This window comes from Mobula hypostoma, chromosome 29 (assembly GCF_963921235.1).
Source record: "Mobula hypostoma chromosome 29, sMobHyp1.1, whole genome shotgun sequence".
NCBI lineage: Eukaryota > Metazoa > Chordata > Chondrichthyes > Myliobatiformes > Myliobatidae > Mobula > Mobula hypostoma.
The window spans coordinates 6787728-6810603 of NC_086125.1; the positions used below are offsets into that span (position 1 = coordinate 6787728).

General features: G+C 45.8%; 1 protein-coding gene across 1 annotated transcript in view; it reads right to left on the reverse strand.

Annotated features, from left to right (window-relative positions):
- Positions 1-353: 353 nt before the first annotated feature.
- LOC134339469 (mitochondrial adenyl nucleotide antiporter SLC25A24-like) overlaps positions 354-22876 on the reverse strand; it is a 60046-nt gene continuing 37523 nt past the window's right edge. The window contains exons 8-10 of the mRNA XM_063036007.1: positions 20528-20695; positions 12677-12827; positions 354-10795 (exon numbers count right to left, since the gene is read on the reverse strand). Of these exons, the coding sequence (XP_062892077.1) occupies positions 10611-10795; positions 12677-12827; positions 20528-20695 (504 nt within the window). The 3' untranslated portion in view covers positions 354-10610. The remainder of the gene's footprint in view (positions 10796-12676; positions 12828-20527; positions 20696-22876) is intronic.

Below are 22876 nucleotides of genomic sequence, written 5' to 3' on the forward strand. Positions count from 1 at the left end.
ACCACATTTTCCTCTAATGCAACATGCACAAAATGCTAGAAGAACTTAGCATCCATGGAAATGAGCAGCTGACATTTCCTTTTTATCCTTTATCAGTCCTACCCTCTCTTTAATCATCCTCCTGTTCTTCACATACGTGTAGAAAGCGTTGTGGTTTTCCTTAATCCTTCTCGCAAAAGCCTTCTCATGATTTGATTCCCAAAATGCAACACCTTGCACTTATTTGAATTTAATGGCATTTCCTAACTGATCAAGACAACCCTGTAATTTTTCAACACACTGTAAGTTTTGAGAAACAGACACAAAATGCTGGAGGAACTCGACAAGTCGGGCAGCATCTATAATAGTCATAGTCATACTTTATTGATCCCAGGGGAAATTGGTTACAATTGGAAACAGTTGGCATTTCAGGCTCAGACTTTCATCAGGACATTTTGATAATCTTCTTCACTGTCAACGACAGCATCAATAGTATTTCAGTCATCCACTGTTCCCTCTAAGCTGTGTGGGTTCATGACCATGCGATAATCGAAATGCTCCTGCACATATACTCTTCATTGCCATGTAGCTGGAATTTTCGTGTTTAAAAAAAACTTTGAAATTATGTTAATATAATTTTGAAATCTGTTAATGTAATTGATGAATATCCTGTAATTAATTATGTTAATGATATAATCCAAAAATTTTCTAAATAACATGCCACAACCGTTACTTTGAAACATTTTAGAGCTTCAATCGAGCTTGCCTGCACCACTTTTGCTGGCAGCTCATTCCACACTCTCACAACATCTCTGAGTGAAAAAGTTTCCCCTCGTGTACCCCTTAAAGTTTTCACGTTTCGCCCTTAACCCATGACCTCTGGTTGTAGACTCACCCAGCCTCAAAGGAAAAAGCCTGCTTGCAGTTACCCTATTTATAGCCTTCATAATTTTGTATACCTCTATCAAATCTTCTCTCAGTCTTCTATGTTCCAAGGAGTGAAATCCTAACATATTCAATCTTTCCTTATAACTCAGGTCCTCCACACCCGGCAACATCCTTATACATTTTCTCTGTACTCTGTCAACCTTATTTACATCTTTCCTGTAGGTAGGTGACCAAAACTGCACACAGTACTCAAAACTAGGCCTCACTGATGTCTTATACAACTTCAACATAACATCCCATCTCTACTCAATACTTTGCAATCTTACTAACCATGCCTTGAACATTCTCATCCAAATCGTTGATATAAATGATGAACAACAATGAGCCCAGCACAGATACTTGTGCCTCTCACCACTGATTACAGCGGGGTCAGTGGGATTAGCAGTGAGACGACGTTGACTGGGTGAAATAGTGGCCGAACATTTGGAGTTCCTCATGAACTGCCTTTGGAGGTTATTTAGATAGTACACCTTGTTCTTCCCTCAAGATTGTTCACCACCGAACAACAGAAAATCTGCAGATGCTGGAAATCCGAGCAACACACACACAAAAGGCTGGAGAAACTCAGCAGGCCAGGCAGCACCTATGGAAAATACTACAGCTGGCGTTTCGGGCCGAGACCCTTCAGCAGGACTGGAGAGAAAAAGATGAGGAGTAGAGTTAAAAGGTGGAGGAGTGGGAGGGAGATCCTCATTTGACCAAGTTAGGAGAATATTCCATTGAGACATGGCTGACTCTGTAAACGCTACGAATCAGAAAGCATGGAGAAACCACATTAGAAAGGAAGATTGATAAGATTAACGAATGTCAATGGGAATGGAAAGTGAGACATTACATGTAGACAGGACTGTTGTACAATGCCAATACACTGAGCCCTGTGAAAGTGTGTCTTAAGATAGTTTAGTATTAATGCTATCAGGATTTAATCACTATTTTAAGTCCAGTTACACCCTACATATAACAGCGAATAGTCCAACTTCTAGTTGGGCATCTGTTGTCTTATAAAATGCAATCTTTTGCCAAGTTCCTTTTTATTTGGTGGGGGGAGGTGTCTCTATCGTAGCCAAATACTAGCAGCCGGTAGAGCCATGCCAGAGTCAGAGGCGGAGGCAGGGAATGATGTGAGCTGATAGAGATGGGGTGCAGAGGTTTTGCTGGCTGCTTGCGGTGTAGAACCTACTCTATCTTTAGCATTATGGGCGGCTGCAAAGAAAAGAGCCACCTGAACCATCACAGAGGCTGCTGAGTAGGTCTCCAGATGGCTATGGATCAAGAGATGTAACCCGTGGACCAGTGCTGCTGGGGCACAAGCCAGGGCCTTTTCAAGCCTGGTTGGGTTGCCTGGATGCTGAAAGACTCAAAACACCCAATGTTCCCTCTAATTTGTAATGACCAGTGTGTGCAAAAATCTTGTGCCGTGCAATTTTTTGCCCATTGACAACAACACGTGCGCACTGAATTTTTAAGTGGAAGTATTCCTGAAGCTATTCTAAGGACAATAAACTCCCAAGTCCAGTTTGTTGTTCATTGTTTAAAAGAAATAATATAACTGTCAATAAGAACTTTGATCTCCTCTGGGTTTGACCACTTTCACTCTTGTTCATCTGCACTCTCACAAAATGTACGTAGCAGACCTGTAGTGGGTAATGAAGGATTTTCTTGCTGGAGCTTTTGCATACCATCCATATGTGATTTGCTTGCTAAATGACGCATTAAAAAGTCAAGTTTCCAAATATCATTCCACTTCTTCCCACTTGCAAATTCTCCAGCAACTTTTGCATCACAACAATACACGCAGGTAACACCAGTTTCTGTATGACACAAATATTTCTCGTAGCTGCATGTTCCTGACCTCATGAGCTTTCAATGTAGCAGTTTCTACTGTTTCATTAAGCCATTCTGTCTTAAGTGAACTAGCAGTTCTTTTGTGCTTCACGCCCTTTGCTTCTTTGGAATTCATAGTGAATCAATAATTCCTTCAATAAAAACAGTATACATAAGCCAATTCTAAAATCTGCAGACAAATCATCGCAAACTCCATGCTGTCAGTACTGTCTGCACCAGAAACCGGAAAAGGAAATGTGATTGTGTACAATCGTGAAATATACTTAACATGCCAACAAGGCAGAGGATGGCAACCTTTTGTGCGCAGTTTTAATTCCTTTGTGCTCTCGTAGCAAAAGATGTGTGCGCACACACCTTAGAGGGAACATTCCCGATGACCCCGGTTACATCACTGATTATGTGCCACAGCACATCCTAGGATGCATCTCCGCATCATAGATCATTAATATCCTTCATTGCAATTAAAGGATAAGATTAGTACAATAGTGAGAAATGAATTTGGCATGTAAGACAGAATCGTTTGGGGTAGAAATATGAAGAACTAAGGGAAGAAATTTAGTGGGAGTCGTCTATAGGGCCTCTAAATGTATATATTTAATAAGGCAGAGAATACTGAGGACATTGTAAGGAAGAGACTGCAATTAGTATACATAATATTAATCTTCATTTAAATTGTAAAAATTGAATTGGCAAAGGTAATCTTGAGGTTAATAGAGTGTAATTGGAACAGATTCCTAGATTAGTCTGTGTTGCAAAACCTACCAGGAAATATGCTATTTCAAATTCAGTCACGTGCAATGAATTATTGGTCCTATTCTTGCGTATCTTCTAGAGAATAGTGATCATAAAATAATAGAATTTCCTATTCAGTTTGAGGAGAAACTTGGGTCTGAAACTGCTGTCTTCAGTTTAAATTAAGGCGATTACAAAGGAAAAGAGATTTTTTAAAAAGACAATAAATATTGCAACAGATATTTAAGGAAACATTCTCCATAAAGACAGGGAAGTGTCAATAAAAACACGAGAACATCTGCAAAGCAGCTCACACAGAATGCTGGAGGAACTCAGCAGATCAGGCAGCATCTATGGAAATGAATAAACAGTCGACGTTTTGGGCCAAGACCCTTCTTCAGGACTGCGAGGGAAGGGGGCGAGATACCTGAATTAAAAGTTGTGGGGGAGGGGAAAGGTGAAGACAGGCAGGTGGGAAAGTTCAAGGGCTGGAGAAGAAAGAATCTGACAGGACAGGAGAGGGGACAATAGGAAAAAGGGAAGGAGGAGGTGACCAGGGGGAGGTAATAGGCGAGTGAGAAGAAAAAGGTCGAGTGGGGAATAAAGTGGGGGAAGGGGGAATTGTTCATCTAAAGGAGAAATTGATGTTCATACCATCAGGTTGGAGACTACCCAGACAGAATACAGGGTGCTGCTCCTCCACCCTGAGGGTGACCTCATCCTGGCACAAGAGGAGGCCATGAATCAGCACAGTGGAACGGGAAAGGCAATTGGAATGAAAATATTTGGCCACCAGGAAGTCCAACTTGTGGCAGATGGTGCGGAGGTGCTCGATGAAGTGGTCCCTGTATTTATGATGGGTCTCACCAAAATAGAAGAGGCTGTGCCAGGAGCACTGGACACAATAGGTAACCCCAGCAGGTTCGCAGGTGAAGTGTTGCCTCACCTGGAAGGACTGTTTGGGGCCCTGAATGGAGTGAGGGAGGAAGTGATAAAATGTTGATTGACCTGTGGGTAACTAACAAAGTTTGGTATCAAATTAAAATGATAGCATGGGATGTGAAAATTAACAGTAGGCCAGAAAACTGGAAAGATTTAGGAACCAATAGAGGATGATGCAAACAAATGAGTGAGAGTAGATTTAGTCAGCAAAACAGCAAATGATTTAATAATAGAATTGAGCACCTTGACAATAAAATTACTGTGAACTTTTGGAAAAGGATATATAATGAAAGAGAAAAAGCCAGAGCATCTTGCAAGAATCTAACAGATGAGATTGGGGAATTAATATTGGAAAGAACGGAGATGGCAGAGGTTTTCAACAAATATTTTTAAATACAGCTTCATGATAGAACCTCCAAGAGGATCACAATGTTGTCATAGTGTTTGGAGCTTGCATGCCTCAACGACCTGGAGAACTCTGTCGGCTGGAGTCAGGGCTTTATGCTTTGGCTCTTGGTGGGGTCACCCATGCCAAACAGGTCAAAGGGTAGAGGACAGAGTTGTCCCCTGATCCTACAGGTTCGGGGAGTTTAGCTCAGGGCTAACAACCCTAACTAGTCAAACTAAATTGTTACAGAAACAGCAATGAAGAATCTTTATACATCTGAGTGTGACAGTATTCCTGAGTCTCCTCCCAGACTTGCGTGACTGACAGTAGTGAAAACCAATCTACTGGCACGTTGAGGGAAGCCCTGAACGCCGCCAGAGATGGAAGACCTTCATGCCCTAAACGCCAGCAGTGTAATGGGCAGTAGGTAGGTAGATGAGTAAGATACTAAAACTGTTGCAAGGACGAGGTGGTGGAACGAACCCAAGTGCTGAACACAGGAGCGGAGGCTGAGTCAGGAGGCGTTACGGTCGTAGCGGGCCTGGAATTGGTGTCCAAGAGAGTCTTTACCAGGAGGCTTGGTTTTAGTAACAAATTCAGGAACGATGCTAGACGTAGAACTGACAGTCCTAAGAACCATGGAACGAGGTTACTCGTACATGAGTTGACCAGCAAACTGGCAGCTCCTTGTTGTGATCACGGGGTCTTTATCCTGCAGTTTCTGATGGGAAGCAGCTGTGTGTAGTTAGTGGAACCTGGGAATGATTGGAAATTAAATGAGGTGATTGAGGCCCAATTCCTGTGGTAAATAGCAAGGTGGCGGATGGCCAGAAGGGACCAAGACAAAAACTGTTCTAAATATGGTAGAAAACTAAAAGAGAGAAGCTGAGAAAAGTCATTAGGGAAAAAAAAATACTAGGTAAACTCATGGCGCAATAAGGATTACATGTCCCCCTAGACATGATGATTTTCATTCTAGGATTTAAATGAAATGGCCACATGCTTAGATGATGCATCAGCTGTAGTCATCTAAAATACCTTTATTTATGTGAATTTGCAGGAAATCAGATAAATGAAAATACAGCACGTCTTTCAGAGAAGTGTGAGTTTGAAAGAAGGAAACGCAAGGCCATTAATGTGATATTTGTCATCAGGACAATGTTGGAGTCCTTTATTCAGCACGATTTTCAAAGAACCATAATACAATCAAGCAGAATCAAGCTTGGGTGGTACAGCGGTGCAAATAGCACCCCTGTCTCACAGCTCCTGTGGTTCCCGGTTCGGTCCTGACTGCTGGCGCTGTCTGTGTGGAGGTTACAAGTTCTCCCTGCGACCGCATGGGTTTCCTCCTGGTGCTCCTTGTTTCCTCTTACAACCCAAAGATATGCAAATTGATTGTTTAATTGACAAATGTAAATTCCCCCTTAGAGCGCACGTGAGAGGTGGAATCTGGGAGGGAATGGATAAGAATGCAAGAGTGAAATCGGACTGGTATGAGATTAGTGTATACAAATGTTTGATGATCAGTGTAAACTCAGTGAGCCAAAGGACATGCTTCTCTGCTGTATGACTCTAGAAGGTGCTTTCATGAAAGGAAAACAATTTTATTAGAGGATGTAATGAGCAGGATGGATGACAGTAAAACAATAGATAGCATACTTATATTTCCAAAAGAATTTCACTTAGGAGCAACATTATGGCCTACCAAACATTACCTTTATAAAACTCTGGTTAGGTCAATCTGGAGTAGTGCATACAGTTCTGGTCACCCCAACACAGGAAGGATGTTGAGGCTTTGGAGGGGTGCAGAAGAGGTTTACCAGGATGCTGCCTGGTTTAGCAGGCATATGCTATCATGAGAGGCCGGATAAGCTGGGACAGGAGGCTGAGGGGAGATCTGATAGAGGTTTATAAGATTATGAGAGACATAGAGAGGGTAGACAGGGAGTATCTGTTTCCCAGGGTAGAAATGTCTAAATCAGACGGAGTGCATTGAAGGTGAGAGGGGGTAGGTTCAAAGGGGATCTGAGGGGCAAGTTTTTTACTCAGAGTGGTGGATGCCTGGAATGCGCTGCCTGGTACGGCGGTAGAGACAAATACATTAGAGGCTTTTAAGAGATATTTAGATAGGCACATGAATATCAGGAAGACGGAGGGATATGGACATTGTGTAGGTAGGAGGGATTAGTTTGGGGGGGGGGTTGATTTACTTATTAGCTGCTTCAGCACAGCACTGTGGTCCAAAGGGCCTGTTCCTGTGTTGTACTGTTCTATGTAAGATCTCAGCTCACTGTTCTGGGGTTAATTTTTGAACATGAACTGATTACTTAGCACATACATCAGAACAGCGAGCTGCCAGCCTTCGCACCCATTGTTACAGGAGCGATCTCTCTCTCCCTCAGTGGACGGAAAGCCTGTCTGAGATACCGAAATGCTGGGTTATGGACTGTAGTTTTTGATGGCCTCTCGATCCAAGATCTCTTTGGGGGCTTTTGCTATTGCCTGATGGGGATGGGGTGGAGGGTCAGTGCTCCTGCTGGTACAAGTGGGGGGGGGGGGGGAGAGGAAAGGGAAGGTCGATGCTTCTGTGTGTGTGTGGAGGGTCTTTGGAGTTCTGATGTTACAATCATTCATTCTTTGGAGTTCTTACTCCATGGATGTCTGTGAAGAGTAAGAATTACAGGTTGTGTACTGTATACATTCTCTGATATTAATTTGAACCATTTGTAGACAACAGTCAACAAAAAAACTTGGCAAGCTGGAAATAGTGGGAGGCTACAATGGTCGGCTTGGCCTCCATTGTTTATAACCTGAATGAATAACACAGAAAAGGTCAATTGTATTGGTGAGATGACACCTGAAAGACGGTATACAAATTAGATCTCATTGAAGGAGAACAGATTTACATTGGAGGCAGTTTGGTGAATTCCAGGTTAATTCCTGAGATGACGGAGTTTCTAATGAGAAAAGAGTAGGCAGATTGGTATTAATTCACAGATATTAAGAAATAATTCTATTGAAATGCTTAAGATTCTAAGGCAAATCATCAAAATAGATGCTGCAAGTATATGTAATTTTTGGGGTATCTATAACTGAACGGTATTGTTTAAGTAGTTCTGTAAGGTTGTTATAGCCGGGGGTGGAACTGGGGATAAGCTCCCACTGCCCATTAAATGCTCCCAATGGCGTGCATCTCAAATAGCCTCTGACAACCAAGTCCAGCTCCTGGCCTTTATGTGTGGCTTAGCTTCTAAGCCCGGTGCAACCGTTTTGCCTGACAGGAGAGGGGGCAAAGGTGGGTTACTGGCACCTTAAAACTAGTTGCTTCAGGCTGATGGGGTTCGTCAGCTGTGCTTAGCAGCTCATCTAGGAAAAGGAAAACTCTGACCTCAAACCTCCGCTGCCTTGTGGCTATACCCACTCATGAGGAAGGTTTCAGGAGTAACCCTGAGTAAATATCTGGAGCTGGAGTCCATAAGGCAGTCGTAACATTGAGTTCCACACTGCCTGGCAACTCCTGCAACATCACTGGTGCGAGACTGTATTGAGCTTTGGATGTATCAGCTGCGTGGAGAGGGGGAGCTTGCTGTCCATAGCGTACTGCCCTGGCTTGCCTATCTTGTGGACAGTTGGGACACAACATCCATGGTCGACTCTGACCAACAGAGGGCCTCATTGTTGAAGTAACAAAGGGCAAGAGTATCATAGAACACAGAACAGTATTAGACAGTGTAGGCTCTTTGGCCCATGATGCTGTGCCAACCTTTTAACCTAGTCCAGGATCAATCTAACCCTTCCCTCCTACATAGCCCTCCATTTTTCTATTATCCACATGCCTATCTAAGAGCTTCTTAAATGCCCCTTCAGCACCTGCCTCTACCACCACCTCTGGCAATGTGTTCCACTCATCCATCACTCTCTGTGGGATAAAACTTCCCTCTGACATCCCCCTCCCCCACCGTACTTTCCTCTAATCACCTTAAAATCACGTTGGAAAATAAAATATCAGTTGGAAATGGGGATAAACTGGAAGGTTGTGAATCTTTGGAATTCTCTATTTCAGAGAGTTTTGGAGACTGAATTGTTGGTTCTGGTAGAACTGCAGACATCCTACCTCTCCCGGAAGTTCCAGGAGTCTCCCGCATATTGATAGCGGCTCCCTGACGCCCGCAAATTATATACAATATCCCTGAAATCGATTTTTTTTTTGACAGAGAGCGGGAGAGAGTGAGAGAGCAAGAGAGCGAGAGAGCCAGCAAGAAAGAGAGAGAGAGAGAATGAGCATCCTGATTGGTCTCTCTTTGTGCTAAGTAGACCTATCAGTTTTCTCTGTGGGCGGGCTTTACAGTCGACCTCCCTCTCTCTTTCATTGTCCATCAGTTCAGTTTAGTGTCCTGCAGCGCCATGGCAGAGTGCTCCAAAAAAAGAAAATATAAAACATACTTGGGGGAAGCTGTCCAAAGTAAAATCTGTGAGCACAGGGCAGTTGAGATTCAAAGAGTTCTGCCAGTTGATGAAGCTGCTTTCGGTGCTGCCAAATTCTAATTGTGATGTAGAAAGGGCATTCAGCATGGTACACCACACTAAGACAGAATTCAGAAGTCAGCTGTCTCACAAAACACTTGTGAATCTGATGTCTTGCAAAATTAATAAATTCATTGACACAGACTGCTATGAGGTTGAGACCTCCCTGAAATGAGTTTTTGCCGGGTGGGATGTCTGGAATTGTGCAATTGGCCTTGCCTCACTGGTATCTTGCAGCAGCAGTGTGCACCAGTGAATCTGCAGAAACCCCGACGAAGTTCAGCAGGCTAGCCGCTGTTGACTGGTGGCCATGCAGGGAATATCACATGATCACCCTTGTGCATGATGATAAACATCACTTCCTGTTTCACGGTTGTTTAATATGACAAGTTAGGTGATGTCCTACCTGACTCCAACCCAAAACCACACACAGCTGAGGAGTTCACCAGGTGACCTCAGTTGCCGAGCCCCAGAGCTGTGGAATTCCCCCCTTAAAACCCTCCGCCTCTCTCCCCCCTTGCAGTACGCCCATTAAGCTAATCCTGGCTGCTGTTCACACACCCTGATCTCTACGGTGTCAACTTTTGTTCTGCGGATGGCTTGGGCTTCGCGTCACTGTAAACTGTTGCGATATGTCACAACAGAAGTTTGATGCCCTTGGCGCATCACAGCAGAGAGGGCGTCAAAGAGGTTAGAAACTAGAATTCTAGGAAGTGACTTGTACCAAGGCAACAGTCTCACAGGCTCAGCATAGAGCAGTGAGAGATTTGGAGCAAATGCATTTACTAAATTATTAATGCTGTTATTATATACATACAGTGTATTGACATACATTCAGCAATAGATATCTCATGCATTACCAAGCTATCCAAACAAAGAGGAAACGTGCAGTGTGGCAAATCAAGTGCATCTCAAAGAATGCATAATGCATTGAGTCCCATTGTCAACCTCTCCTCATGTCTTATTGTCAATCTCTGTCCGTGCCTTTTATTCTGCCAGGACAAATCTTCTGTGGCAATAACTTAATGACTTCCACTGCAATATGTTTGTGTGGGGACGGGATTAGGGTTGTGCTATCACAATACCTTGAGCGGACCTAAAGGCCATTTTGCTGATCTGAAACTGGCTCAGTGGTAGAAAAGTCGTCGACCATTGAGGTCCAAGGAGTGAATTCTTCCTGACTTGGATCGAGACTTCCCTTAAACTGCTGTTTCTTTGTTTGGAGATGATGAGGATCATGCCAGGAAACCAGTTACTTCGAGGTGACTCCTAGTAAGTGTTTCATATGCTCGTAGACGACGTAGCTGATGCTGACGGCTGGCACCACCTTCATGAAGTTGGGTGCCATCCCTCGGTAGAGGCCAAACCAGCCCTCCCCTCGCACTATTCTGCCAAACTGCTGCAACATGTTCAGCTCGGGCTCTCCTTTGACAACAGCTGGAGAAAGAAGAGATGGACATTGTCATTCTCTGCACACTGACAATACTCTGCTCCACACCTCAATGCCCAGGAGAGGAATTAGGCCGTTTGATCCATAAAGTCTGCTCCACCACTTGACCATGGCTGATTTATTATCCCTCTCATCCCCATTCTTCTGCCTTCTCCCCATAGGAAGCATCACCTCCACATCCACTCTACTTAGTGCTTTCAATAGGCACCCCTGAGCACTCTCAGTCTCTACCCCCTGATACTCTCACTCCCCAAATGCTGTCGCTCTCTCCTCTCAGCATATTGTTACTCTCTGCTGCCAGCACATCGCCTGTCTCCACCCCTGGATACGCTCCCTCTCTCATCTCGGGGTGCTGCCACCTGTCGTTCTCCGCTCTGCAGACGGACCCAGTCTATCATTTTACACACGCTCTATCAACTCGCTTCTCATCTTCCTTTGCTCCAAAGAGAAAAGTCCCAGCTCGTCCAGCCTTTCAAAGATCTTCAGATGCTGGAAATTGAAGTAATACACACAAAATGCTGGAGGAACTCAGCAGGTCAGGCAGTACCAGTGGAAGAGAGTAAGCAGTCGACATTTCGGGCCAAGACCCTTCATCAGGACTGGAAAAAAGAGATTCAAAGTCAGAGCGAGAAGGTGGGAGGAGGAGAGGAGGAGGTACAAGGTAGTAGATGATTGGTGAGACCACGAGAGGGGGAGGGGCAAAGTAAACAGTTGGGAAGTCGATTGGTGAGAGAGATACCGGGCTGGAGGAGGGGGAATCTGATAGGAGAGGACAGAAAGCCATGGGAGAAAGGGAAGGGGGAGGAGCACTGGAGGGAGGTGATGGGCACGTAAGGAGATAAAATGAGAGAGGGGAATGAGAATGGGGAATGGTGAAGGGGAGGAGGCAATTACTGGAAGTTCGAAAAATCAATGTTCATGCCATCAGGTTGAGGCTTACAGAGGGAAGTAATGGCATAAATATCGATTTCTCAAACTTTCGGTAATTGCCCTCCACCCTCCTTCACCGTTCCCCATTCCTATTTCTCCCTGTCACCTTATCTCCTTACCTGTCCATCACCTCCATCTGGTACTTCTCCCCTTCCCTTTCTCCCATGGCCTTCCATCCAGATTCCCCCTTCACCATTCGACTTCCCAGCCCTTTACTTCACCGCCCCCCGTCTCTCAGTTTCATCTATCACCTACCACCTTGTACGCCTTCCTCTCTCCCCGCCCCCCCACCAACTCACTCTGATTTCTAATCTCTTTTTTCCAGACCTGATGAAGGGTCTCGGCCCGAAACGTCAACAGTTTACTCTCTTCCATAGATGCTGCCTGACCTGCTGAGTTCCTCCAGCATTTTCAACCAGATGCAGGGAAAACATTCCAGATGTTCTAGCAGAGGTCTGTAATGGGTGGGAAATAGTACAGAAAACGACCCAAGGGTATGCTCAAGGATTCCTTGAAATAGTGTAACTTTTACACCCACTCTGGCCCATTGAGAAGAAGCACCTGGGCAATTCTGAAAGTCTTAAGGTTGTGCCTCAGGAGCACACACTGAAGCCATGTGTAAGCAGTGAACCTACCCACCTCCCTTTTCAGGAACCACTTGCCCCATTGATGGAAGAGTCAGTCATTCCCGCATTGACCTCATCAGCATCTCAGAACTTACAAAATTAAGTTACTCTGAATCCCAAAAGTCAGGCATTGAAGAAGAAAACTATCTGTCTGGAATAACTCTCCATCTCTCTGCCTTCACTCCCTTAGTCCCCGGTGTCTGTGAAGGTAGACGTTGTGAATGGGGGCTTAGCCCCTTTGCCTCCGAGCTCCGCAGTAAAACGGTGATGGTGATGCTGTGCGAATCCACGTACACTGGCCCGAACACACACCTTGAGCTTGCATCCTGGTACGAATGAGTGCCAACGGGTAGCTCGCCAGTTGACCACAGGTACTGGAGATGGTGCCGCAGCCAAGAAGGGCAAAGACTCCTGGGTCAGTTCTCTCCCGTCCGTAATTTTGTAAGTACAGGTTCTTGACGCTCTGGCATTGAAAGAGAGAAAGCATATTAGTTTGGCATTGCCGAGGAATGTGTAAAGCCATCAAAAGTAACAGAAGCTGGGGCTTTTACTCCCTCTGCCCATGGCATCTCATCATGCCCTGTCTGCACCTTGACCTCAAAGTGCTGGCAGGCGAGGGACAGCTTCGTGGGTCACTCTGTAGGAAGAGTCACTGGGACAGCTGAATGCAACTTTTCAAAAGCTGGGCAGCGTATTTTGTTCTGCTTTCCAAGTGCCTGTGTTAGGTATCAGTAGACATAAATTGAGGTAATGAATTGACAGCACGACCTCGGTACAATACGATCACTGCTGCAAAATAGATTGGCATTAATGGATGGCATGCCAGGAAGAAGTCATATAACCGAACTACATGCTGGAAATCTGAAAGCACGTGGCCAAACCACGTTATTAGCCAGCTCAAGGAGAAAATTGTCTCAACTTCAGCTCTGAGGTGATGTGTGGAAAGTTTCTCCACCAGGGCTGTTGCCATTGTCTCACCAACCACCAGAAGGAAGGTGACCACGACGTCATGGTAACCCTGGTAATAGTGAAGCTGGGGATTTCTCTTCAGTACCTCCAAGATGCTGTCAATCCATTCAACACACACACATACACACACACTCACTCTCTCTCTCCCTCCCTGCTTCAGGAATTCTGAGGCTCATTTTGTGCCTCCTTATCCTGGGACTATAGCTCAGTGTTTAAAACCATCATTCCTACAGTCCTGATCGAAAAGCTACAGAACCTACACCTTTGTACCTCCCTCTGCAATGGAAACCTCGACTTCCTAACCAGAAGACCAGAATCCGTGCGGACTAGAAATAGCATCTCCACCTCTGACAGTCAACACTGGTGCACCTCGGGGATGTGCGTTTATTCGACTGCGCTACTCTCTCTGTACCCATGACTGTGTGGCTAGGCACAGCTCAAATGCCCTCTATAAATTTGCTGATGATACAACCATTGTTGGCAGAACTTCAGATGGAGATGAGGGCGTACAGGAGCGAGATAGACCAGTTAGTGGAGTGGTGTCGCAGCGACAACGTTGAACTCAACGTCACCAAGACCAAAGAGCTGATTATGGACTTCAGGAAGGGTAAGATGAGGAAGCACAAACCAATCCTCATAGACGATCAGAGGCAGAGAGACCGAGCAATTTCTAGTTCCTTGGTGCCAGTATCTCTGAGGACCTAACCTGGATGAAGCATAATGATGCAGCTACATAGAAGGCAAGATGGCCGCTATATTTCATTAGCAGCATGAGGATATTTGGTTTGTCAACTGAAACACTTGAAAACTTCTACAACTGTACAGTGGAGAGCATTCTGACTGACTTCATCACCGTCTGGTATGGCGGTGGGGTGGGGGGGAAGGAGCGGTGTGCAACTGCATAAGTTCGAAATAAGTTGCAGAAAATTGTAAAATTAGTCAGCTCTATCATGGGCACGAGACTCGACAGCATCCAAGACATTTTCAAGGAGCAGTGCTTCAGAAAGGATGTGTCCATCATTAAGGATCTCCAGCATCCCAGATATGCCCTCTTCTCATTGTTATTGTCAGAAAGGAGGTACAGAAGCCTGAAGGCACACACTCAGTGATACAGGAACAGCTTCTTCCCCTCTGCCATTTGATTTCTAAAAGGACATTGAACCCATGAACACTACCTCATTACTTTTTAATTTTTTTTTGCACCTTTTATTTTAACTTAACTTTTTAATAGACATATATATACTTACCGCAACTTAGTTTTATTTATTTATCATGTATTTCATTGTACTGCTGCCATAAAGTTAAATTTCACAACACAACCAAGCCCATTACATTGAGGCAGTAAATGTGGAGGCACTATGGGAAGGACATCTTTGCTATAGGGCTCTAGAGTTATGATAAGATCATTCTTAGATTACTGAGCGCAGCTTTGCTTTCTGAACCTAAAGTACTGTATATATCTGCTCCAGAGAGTCACTGCCTTTGTTCCTGATATGGCTCATTTAGGGAAGTTATGATTCTCGTTGAAGTTTGGAAGGAAAAGAGGTGATCTCATTAGGTCATAAGGTTTTGAGAAGTTTGATGGGTTACTGGCATCTTAAAACCAGTCGCTTCCAGCAGATGGGGCTCGTCAGCCTTGGTTGGCAGCTCATCTAGGAGAAGGAAAACTCTGATCTCAAATGTCTGCTGTCTTGTGGCTATACCCACTCATGGGGAAGGCTTTGGGAGCAAACCCCCAAGGAAAACTCCGGAGCTGGAGTCCCTAAGGTAGCCCAATGCTGAGTTCAACGCTGACCGGCAACTCTTGCAGCAACACTGCTGCCTAACCGTATCGGTCTCTGCCCTCCTTTGGACTCATCTGTGGCTTGGAGAGGGGAAGCATGAAGCATGAGCAACAGCTTCCTCTCCATTTCATACTGCCCAGGCTTCAGTAGCGACCACACAAGATGGGATACTGTCCAGAAGGCTGTGTCCTTGGATAAGGGAGCCTAGAATAGGGTCACAGTCTCAGGATTAGCAATCAACCATTTAGGGTTGGGATGCAGTCAGAGAGACTCGATGGGCTGAATGGCCTAATTCTGCTCCTACGTCCTGTGGGATAAGGGGACATTTGTGAATCTTTGGGATTCCCCTGTCCCGAAGGACAGTGGGAGCTCGGTCACTGGGTATGCTCAAGGCTGAGATTGATAGATTCCGGGTACTTTTGCAATAGGGAGCGGAGGGAATCAGAGGAACAGGAAAGCAGAGGACACGGAATCAGTACTGAACTTATTGGAGTGAGTCAGGGGCTGACCAGCCGCCTTCTGCTCCAATCGCCTGCGTTGTTTTACATCCCCACGACAACAAATGATAAACTGGACTGGTCAAAGAACACTGAGGCTGTCTACAAGAAGGGTCAGAGCCGTCTCTATTTCCTGAGGAGACTGAGGTCCTTTAACATCTGCCGGACGATGCTGAGGATGTTCTACGAGTCTGTGGTGGCCAGTGCTATCATGTTTGCTGTTGTGTGCTGGAGCAGCAGGCTGAGGGTAGCAGACACCAACAGAATCAACAAACTCATTCGTAAGGCCAGTGATGTTGTGGGGATGGAACTGGACTCTCTGACGTTGGTGTCTGAAAAGAGGATGCTGTCCAAGTTGCATGCATCTTGGTCAATGTCTCCCATCCACTACATAATATACTGGGTGGGCACAGGAGTACATTCAGCCAGAGACTCATTCCACCGAGATGCAGCACAGAGCGTCATAGGAAGTCATTCCTGCCTGTGGCCACCAAACTTTACAACTCATCCCTTGGAGTGTCAGACACCCTGAGCCAATAGGCTGGTCCTGGACTTATTTCATAATTTCCTGGCATAATTTACATATTACTATTTAACTATTTATGGTGCAACTGTAACAAAAACCAATCTCCCCCGGGATCAATAAAGTATGACTATGACTATGACTATAACATTCCACTTCCTGTCGCATCAGATGGAATCGAGGACCTTGACTGGTATTTTCAGGAACACAGTGTGCCTCCATCAGAACAACAAAATGTTAGCTGCCACCGTCAGCCCCGGTCGAACCTTCCTGCCCCCTCATTCATCGAATACCCTCGCATTCTGCGGTGTGAAACTTCTTTCCATGAAAACCGCGAGCCAGCAACCTCAGTGAGGGAACACAGCGACAAACCATCGCAGAAGCAAAGCGAGTTCAGTTCAGGATAAGGAGCTTCCATCTGGTAACAGAAGGGCACTGAACTGAAGTGATCGGCAAAAGAGCCACGGGTAAGTGTGTCCACTAGTCGCTGGCTGCTGTCAGAGGTAGGCCCCTCTGCTCGAGCGACCCTTCTCTCTTTTTCGATGGAGATTTGAGAGCCTGTCAGTCTCTGAATTGTGAGGCTTGGGGAAGTTGCAACATCGCAACAGCGAGTTGCTGGTCTCCGCTCTCGTTGTTACAGGAGCAGCCTCTCTCTCTCTCGACGGACAGAGAGAGCGCCTGTCTGAGATACCCAAGCGCTGGGTTATGTACAGTAGCTTTGATGGACTCGGATCAAGTCAGGTTTGGGGGGGGGGGGTTGCTTCTTCTGTTGCATGCATGCTGGGGGGGTTGGTTTGGTGCAGCTGAAGGGGGAGGAGGGGGTCAACGCTTTGCTGCTGCCTGTGCGAGGGGAGGAGGAGAAGCTTCAGGGCTTCAATGTTTCTATCATTCGTTCTATGGGGTTCTTCATTTGTGGATGTCTGTGAAGAGTAAGAATTTCAGGTTGGATACTGAACATTAAATGAACCTTTGAATCTTTGAGAAAGCATGGGGAAAGCAATGCATCCACTGCACCACAGAGTCCACAGCCTGACACGTGCCCGTTGTGACTGAGGCCACTTCTGGGAGATTGGAACAGAGTGAGTGGGGGTTCTGGTGGAGGAAAGGCAAATAGTCAGAGGCCCAAATGGGGTGATTGGGGTTCATCTGTGGAGCCTGTAGAGGGTGGTCAGTGTTTCCAGGGGTGCATGATTCTAGCCAAGTTGTTGATCATGGTGGGATGAGTGGGAAGGAGGAGAATATGACCAGAGACAAGGATGATAAGGACTCAAGTGCTGGAGTATCCAAGACTGGAACCGAGACTCCATTTTGAGACTGAGACGAGAAGAAGGTTCTTGTCTAGATGCTCGATGAGAACCTGACAAGACTAGACAAGAATCCAAACGAGACAGAAATGCCAAACGCAATTGCAGACCGAAGCAAAACTGAGCTGACAATTGAGCAGCAAATCTGAGTTCAGGCGATCTTTAAATACCCAAATCCTGGCAACCAAACATGGTCGCCAATTAGCGGGGCAGGCCCAAATCTTTAAAAGGGGCTGTGCCAGCTATCCATACCCCAGAGAATCAGAGCATCTACACCCTAGAAGCCGGTGCAGTTGGATGCATACCATAACAGAGTGGGCAGGATTGGATCTTGGAAAATGGGGGCAAATTATTGAAGAAGATTCCTAGAGATGGGATTTAGGAGAATTTGGAGAAGCGTAGTCTGATTAGGGATAGTCAATGTGGCTTTGTGAGGAGCGGATCATGTCTGATGAGCCTGATTGAATTCAGTGAGGATGTAACAACGCACATTGATGAGGGGAGAGCAGTGAATGTGACGTATATGGATTTTAGTAAGACGTTTGATAAGTTTCTCCATGGTATGCTAATTCAGAGAGTCAGGAGGCTTGGGATCCAGGGAAACTTGGCTGTGTGGATTCCAAACTGGCTTGCACACAGGAGGCAGAGTGCGTTAGTAGATGAAGTATACTCTGCATGGAGATCAGTGACCGGGGTGCTCTGCAGGGATCTATTCTGGGATCCCTGCTCTTCGTGATTTTTATGTGACTTGGATGAGGAAGTGGAAGGGTGGGTTAGTAAGTCTGCTGCTGGCACAGAGGTAGGTGGAGTTGTGCATAAAGGGTTGTTGTAAGTTGCAGTGGACATTGACAGGGTGCAGAGCTGGGCTGAGAAGTGGCAGACAGAGTTCGTCCTGGAAGTGTGAAGTGGAAAGTCGAATTTGAAAGCAGAATAAAAGGTAAATGGTAGGATTCTTGGTGGTGTGGAGGAAAAGACGGATCTTGGGGTCCTTAGATCTTCCAAAGTTGCCGCAGAAGCTGATAGGGTTGTATATGGTAAGTTGGCCTTCATTAGTCAGGGATTGAGTTCAAGAACCACAGGGTAAAATTGCAGCTCTATAAAACCCTGGTTAGACCACACTTGGAGTCTTGTGTTCAGTTCTCCTCACCTCCTTATAGGAAGGATGTGGAATCTTTAGAGAGGGTGCAGGGGAGATTTACCAGGATGCTACCTGAACTAGAGGGCATGTATTATGAAAACAGATTGGCCAAGCTAAGAGTTTTCTCTACGGAGCGAAGGAGGACGAGAGATGACTTGACAGAGGTGTACAAGATTAAAAGAGACATAGACGGATTCCATGCCTCTCAAGGTCCAACCTCATGTCCCTGTCATGAGAGGTGGAAATGGGTAAAGCCAGCCAACACTGCTCAGGTGAAGCAAGTCCGTGTACAGTGGATACAATAGATGACAGAAACATTGGCGAACTCCAACCATACCATCGACTTTGGACGATGGAGACGGGAGGTCATCAATGGCCTATGATCCACTGGGAGGTAAGGATCCAAGAAGAAGAAGATGGATTGCATTGGCAGAGACTTTTCCCAGGATGGAAATAGCTCATACAAGGGGGCATCATTTTAAGGTGATTGGAGGAAAGTATATAGCTGATGTCAGAGGTAATTTATTTTTAACAGATTGTGCTGAGTGCGTGTAACCCCTTGCCAGGGTCAGTGGTAGAGGCAGATACTTTAAGGGCACTTTAAGAAACTCTTAGACAGGCACGTGGGTGGTAGAAAAATGGAGGGTTATGTTGGAAGGAAAGGTTGGATTGATCTTAGAATGGGTTACAGGGTTAGCAGAACATCATGGGCCGAATGGCCTGGAGTGCACTGCCATATTCTACATTCCCGGTGCAAGGTGGACTAATCTCCCTGGTAACAAGGTGTGCAATCATTTGATGCAAAACACGGACTGCTGGAAGAGCTCAACAGGTCGAGCAGTATCTGTGGAAGGAAATGGCAATGGAGATGTTTGAGGTCAAGACTCTTCATTTGGAATGCCTGACCGGCTGAGTACCCCCCAGCAGCACCTAATGTAATCCTGATTCCTGCACCTGCAGCCTCTCGTGTCTCCTCTGACATTATCTGATGCACATCTGAAGGCAGAAGTACATCATGTACATGAAATGAGAAAGTTACCGCTCGGAGCAGGGCAAAATGACCTGAAGATTGCTGTTACTGTACTTCCCTCCATCCAAGTTTATTTTCAACTATACCATGTCAAAATGAAAGTGCCATCGAATCTGGATTCCAGGCAACAAGCACTCAATGAAAGCTCATTTATTCCCAAAGTGGGGTGGCACGGTAGCGTAGTGGTTAGCATAACGCTTTAAAGTACCAGCGGCTCACGTTCAATTCCCGTCACTGCCCGTCAGGAGATAGTACATTCTCCCCGTGACCGCTTGGGTTTCGTCCGGGTGCTCCGGTTTCCTCCCACCGTCCAAAAACATACCCAGGGCACCACTGCTCAATACAAGAGGACATGACTTTAAGATAAGAGGTGGGAAGTTCAAGGGGGATATTAGAGGAAGGTTTTTTACTCAGAGAGTGGTTGGTGCGTGGAATGCACTGCCTGAGTCAGTGGTGGAGGCAGATACACTAGTGAAGTTTAAGAGGCTACTAGACAGGTATATGGAGGAATCTCAGGTGGGGGCTTATATGGGAGGCAGGGTTTGAGGGTCGGCACAACATTGTGGGCCGAAGGGCCTGTACTGTGCTGTACTATTCTATGTTCTATGTTCTATGTAGGTTCATTGGTCAATTATAAATTGTCCCGTGATTAGGCTGGGGTAAAATCGGGGGGATTCTGGGGGTGTGACTCGAAGGGCTGGGATGGTTTACTCCGCGCTGTATCTCAATAAATAAATAAATGGTCTGTATGGACACTATCTTTTGAAGGATTGGCCTCTGTCAATGGTGAAAGGACCACGTCAGTGTTTGTCTGCTGACGTTGCTGAGATTGTTGAGCCTCCAGCATGCACACCGGCTCACAGACACACAGGGGAAACTTCACACCTGCCCCAATGCTTCCCTCCCTCTGAGACTTACTTCATAGACGGCAAGGTCGATCCCAGCGTACGGAATGATGCCGATAGCATTTGGGACATAGCCTTTGAAAAAAGCGCGGAGCCCTTCGTTCTTCATCATGTTCTGAGCGCAGTGGAAGATCCCCATGTACTGGCCACTCTTCCGCAGGCCCATCCTGACCTTCAGAACCTAAACCAGAAAACATTTACAGTAAGAACTTTGGCATGTGAACTGGGGCTCAGGAGCAAACTTAGAAAGATGTGCACTTCTGTCATATCTTCCCTGACCTTGTCATGTCCTAACTTCTTTGATAGATGTCCTGCCCTGAACTTAAAGCTTTACCCCCTTGTCCTGAATCCCAATGTCTCTTTGAGCAGAACCCCATACTCCATTGATTTACCACCCCTGTTCAAAAGAACATCAACTGATTAAGCTTTTCAAGCTCAAGTTCAATCGTCATTCAACCATATTCGTGAATACAGCCAAACGAAAGCAGAGCCAAGGTGCAAAACACAAAACTGACAGTCACCGCACACAGCACAGATCAGAATCAGGTTTAATATCACATGCATATTTTGTGAAATCTGTTAACATTGCAGCAGCTGTACAATGCAATACATGACAAATACAGAGAAAAAAACAATTACAGTAAATACATATAATAGTTAAATTAAAAATAGTGCAAAAACAGAAATAATTTTTTAAAATGAGGTAGTGTCCATGGGTTTACTGTCCATTCAGAAATCGGATGGCAGAGGGGAAGAAGCTGTTCCTGAATCACTGAGTGTGTGCCTTCAGGCTCCTGTACCTCCTACCTGATGGTAGCAATGAGAAGAGGGCATGCCCTGGGTGATGGGATCCTTCATAATGGATGCCGACTTTCTGAGGCATTGCTCCTTGAAGATGTTTTGGATACTACAGAGGCTAGTACCCATGATGGAGCTGACTAAATTTACAACTTTCTGTAGCTTCTTTCAATCCTGTGTGGTAGCCTCCCTCCCTCCATACCAGACAATGATGCAGCCTGTCAGAATGCTCTCCACAGTACATCTGTAGAAGTTTTTGGGTGCTTCAGGTGACAAAACAAATCTCTTCAAACTCCTAACGATGTATAGTCACTGTCTTGCCTTTATAACTGTATCAGTATGTTGGGACCAGGTTAGATCCTCAGAGATCTTAACACCCAGGAACTTGAAACTGCTCACTCTCTCCACTTCTGATCCCTCTATGAGGATTGGTTCATGTTTCTTCGTCTTACATTTTCTGAAGTCCACAATCAACTCTGGTCTTGTTGATATTGACCTCAAGGTTGTTGCTGTAACACCACTCATCCAGCTGATCTATCTCACTCCTGTACGCCCCCTTGTCTCCACCTGAGATTCTGCCAACAACGGTGTATCATCAGCAAATGTACAGATGGCATTTGAGCCATGCCCAGCCACACAGTCATGGGTACAGAGAGAGTAGAGCAGTGGATAAGCACCATCACTGAGGTGCACCAGTGTTAATCGTCAACAAGGAGGAGATGTTATTACGAACCTGCACAGGTTGTGGTCTTCTGGTTAGGAAGCTGAGAATCCAGTTGCAGAGGCCCAGGTTTTGTAGCTTTATATATTGAACATATAATTATGACAGCAGAAAAACATACAGCTACAAAAGAAAAGTAATAATCTAGCCCAAGTCCCTGAGTGTCATGGCCTGTAGACTGATGGAGCATGAATGTTATCCTGAAGCCACGATTCTGTAAGAACAGCCCACAGCAGTTCCGGCAGCCGCAGACAAAGGCAACCTAGCTTGTCTGTCCCCAAGTGAACACTGGACAGCAGCACCGATGGGAGTGGACAGCCTCCTGGCCAGTGACACACAGCCAGCTCCAGCGTCCCCTTCCTCAGCAGCTGCAATAGGTAACCCCAAGGCATGAACGAGAGCCTGGTCTGTGACCCCAGTAGATGACCCCAAGGCATGAACGAAGGCCTGGTCTACGCTACAACTGCTCGCCAATGAACCAGCGAATTGGACTCGCGGTATTCTACATTAGCAATGTCCAAAAAGGGCTTGCGATCGCAACAAAAACATCCACTCCATCCACTGGATGGCATACCTGCCTCCACTCACCGTCACTGATCCCTTCTTTCCTGCGTGGCTGCAATACAGTCCACCCCCAGCACTATTCAGCAACTTGCTGGTGGGATTAGACTTGCAGTACAGTACTTGGTGTTCTTTAATATCCAGCAGGGTTTTGCGATTGTGAAAAAGACATAAAGGGACGAACAATTTCCCTTTCGTTTGGACCCCGAGAGGCCACGGCATTTGAGCGAGCCGCGACCTCAACCTCCAGTGCTCCAAGCCTAGTTTAGGAAAGCAGAGTGG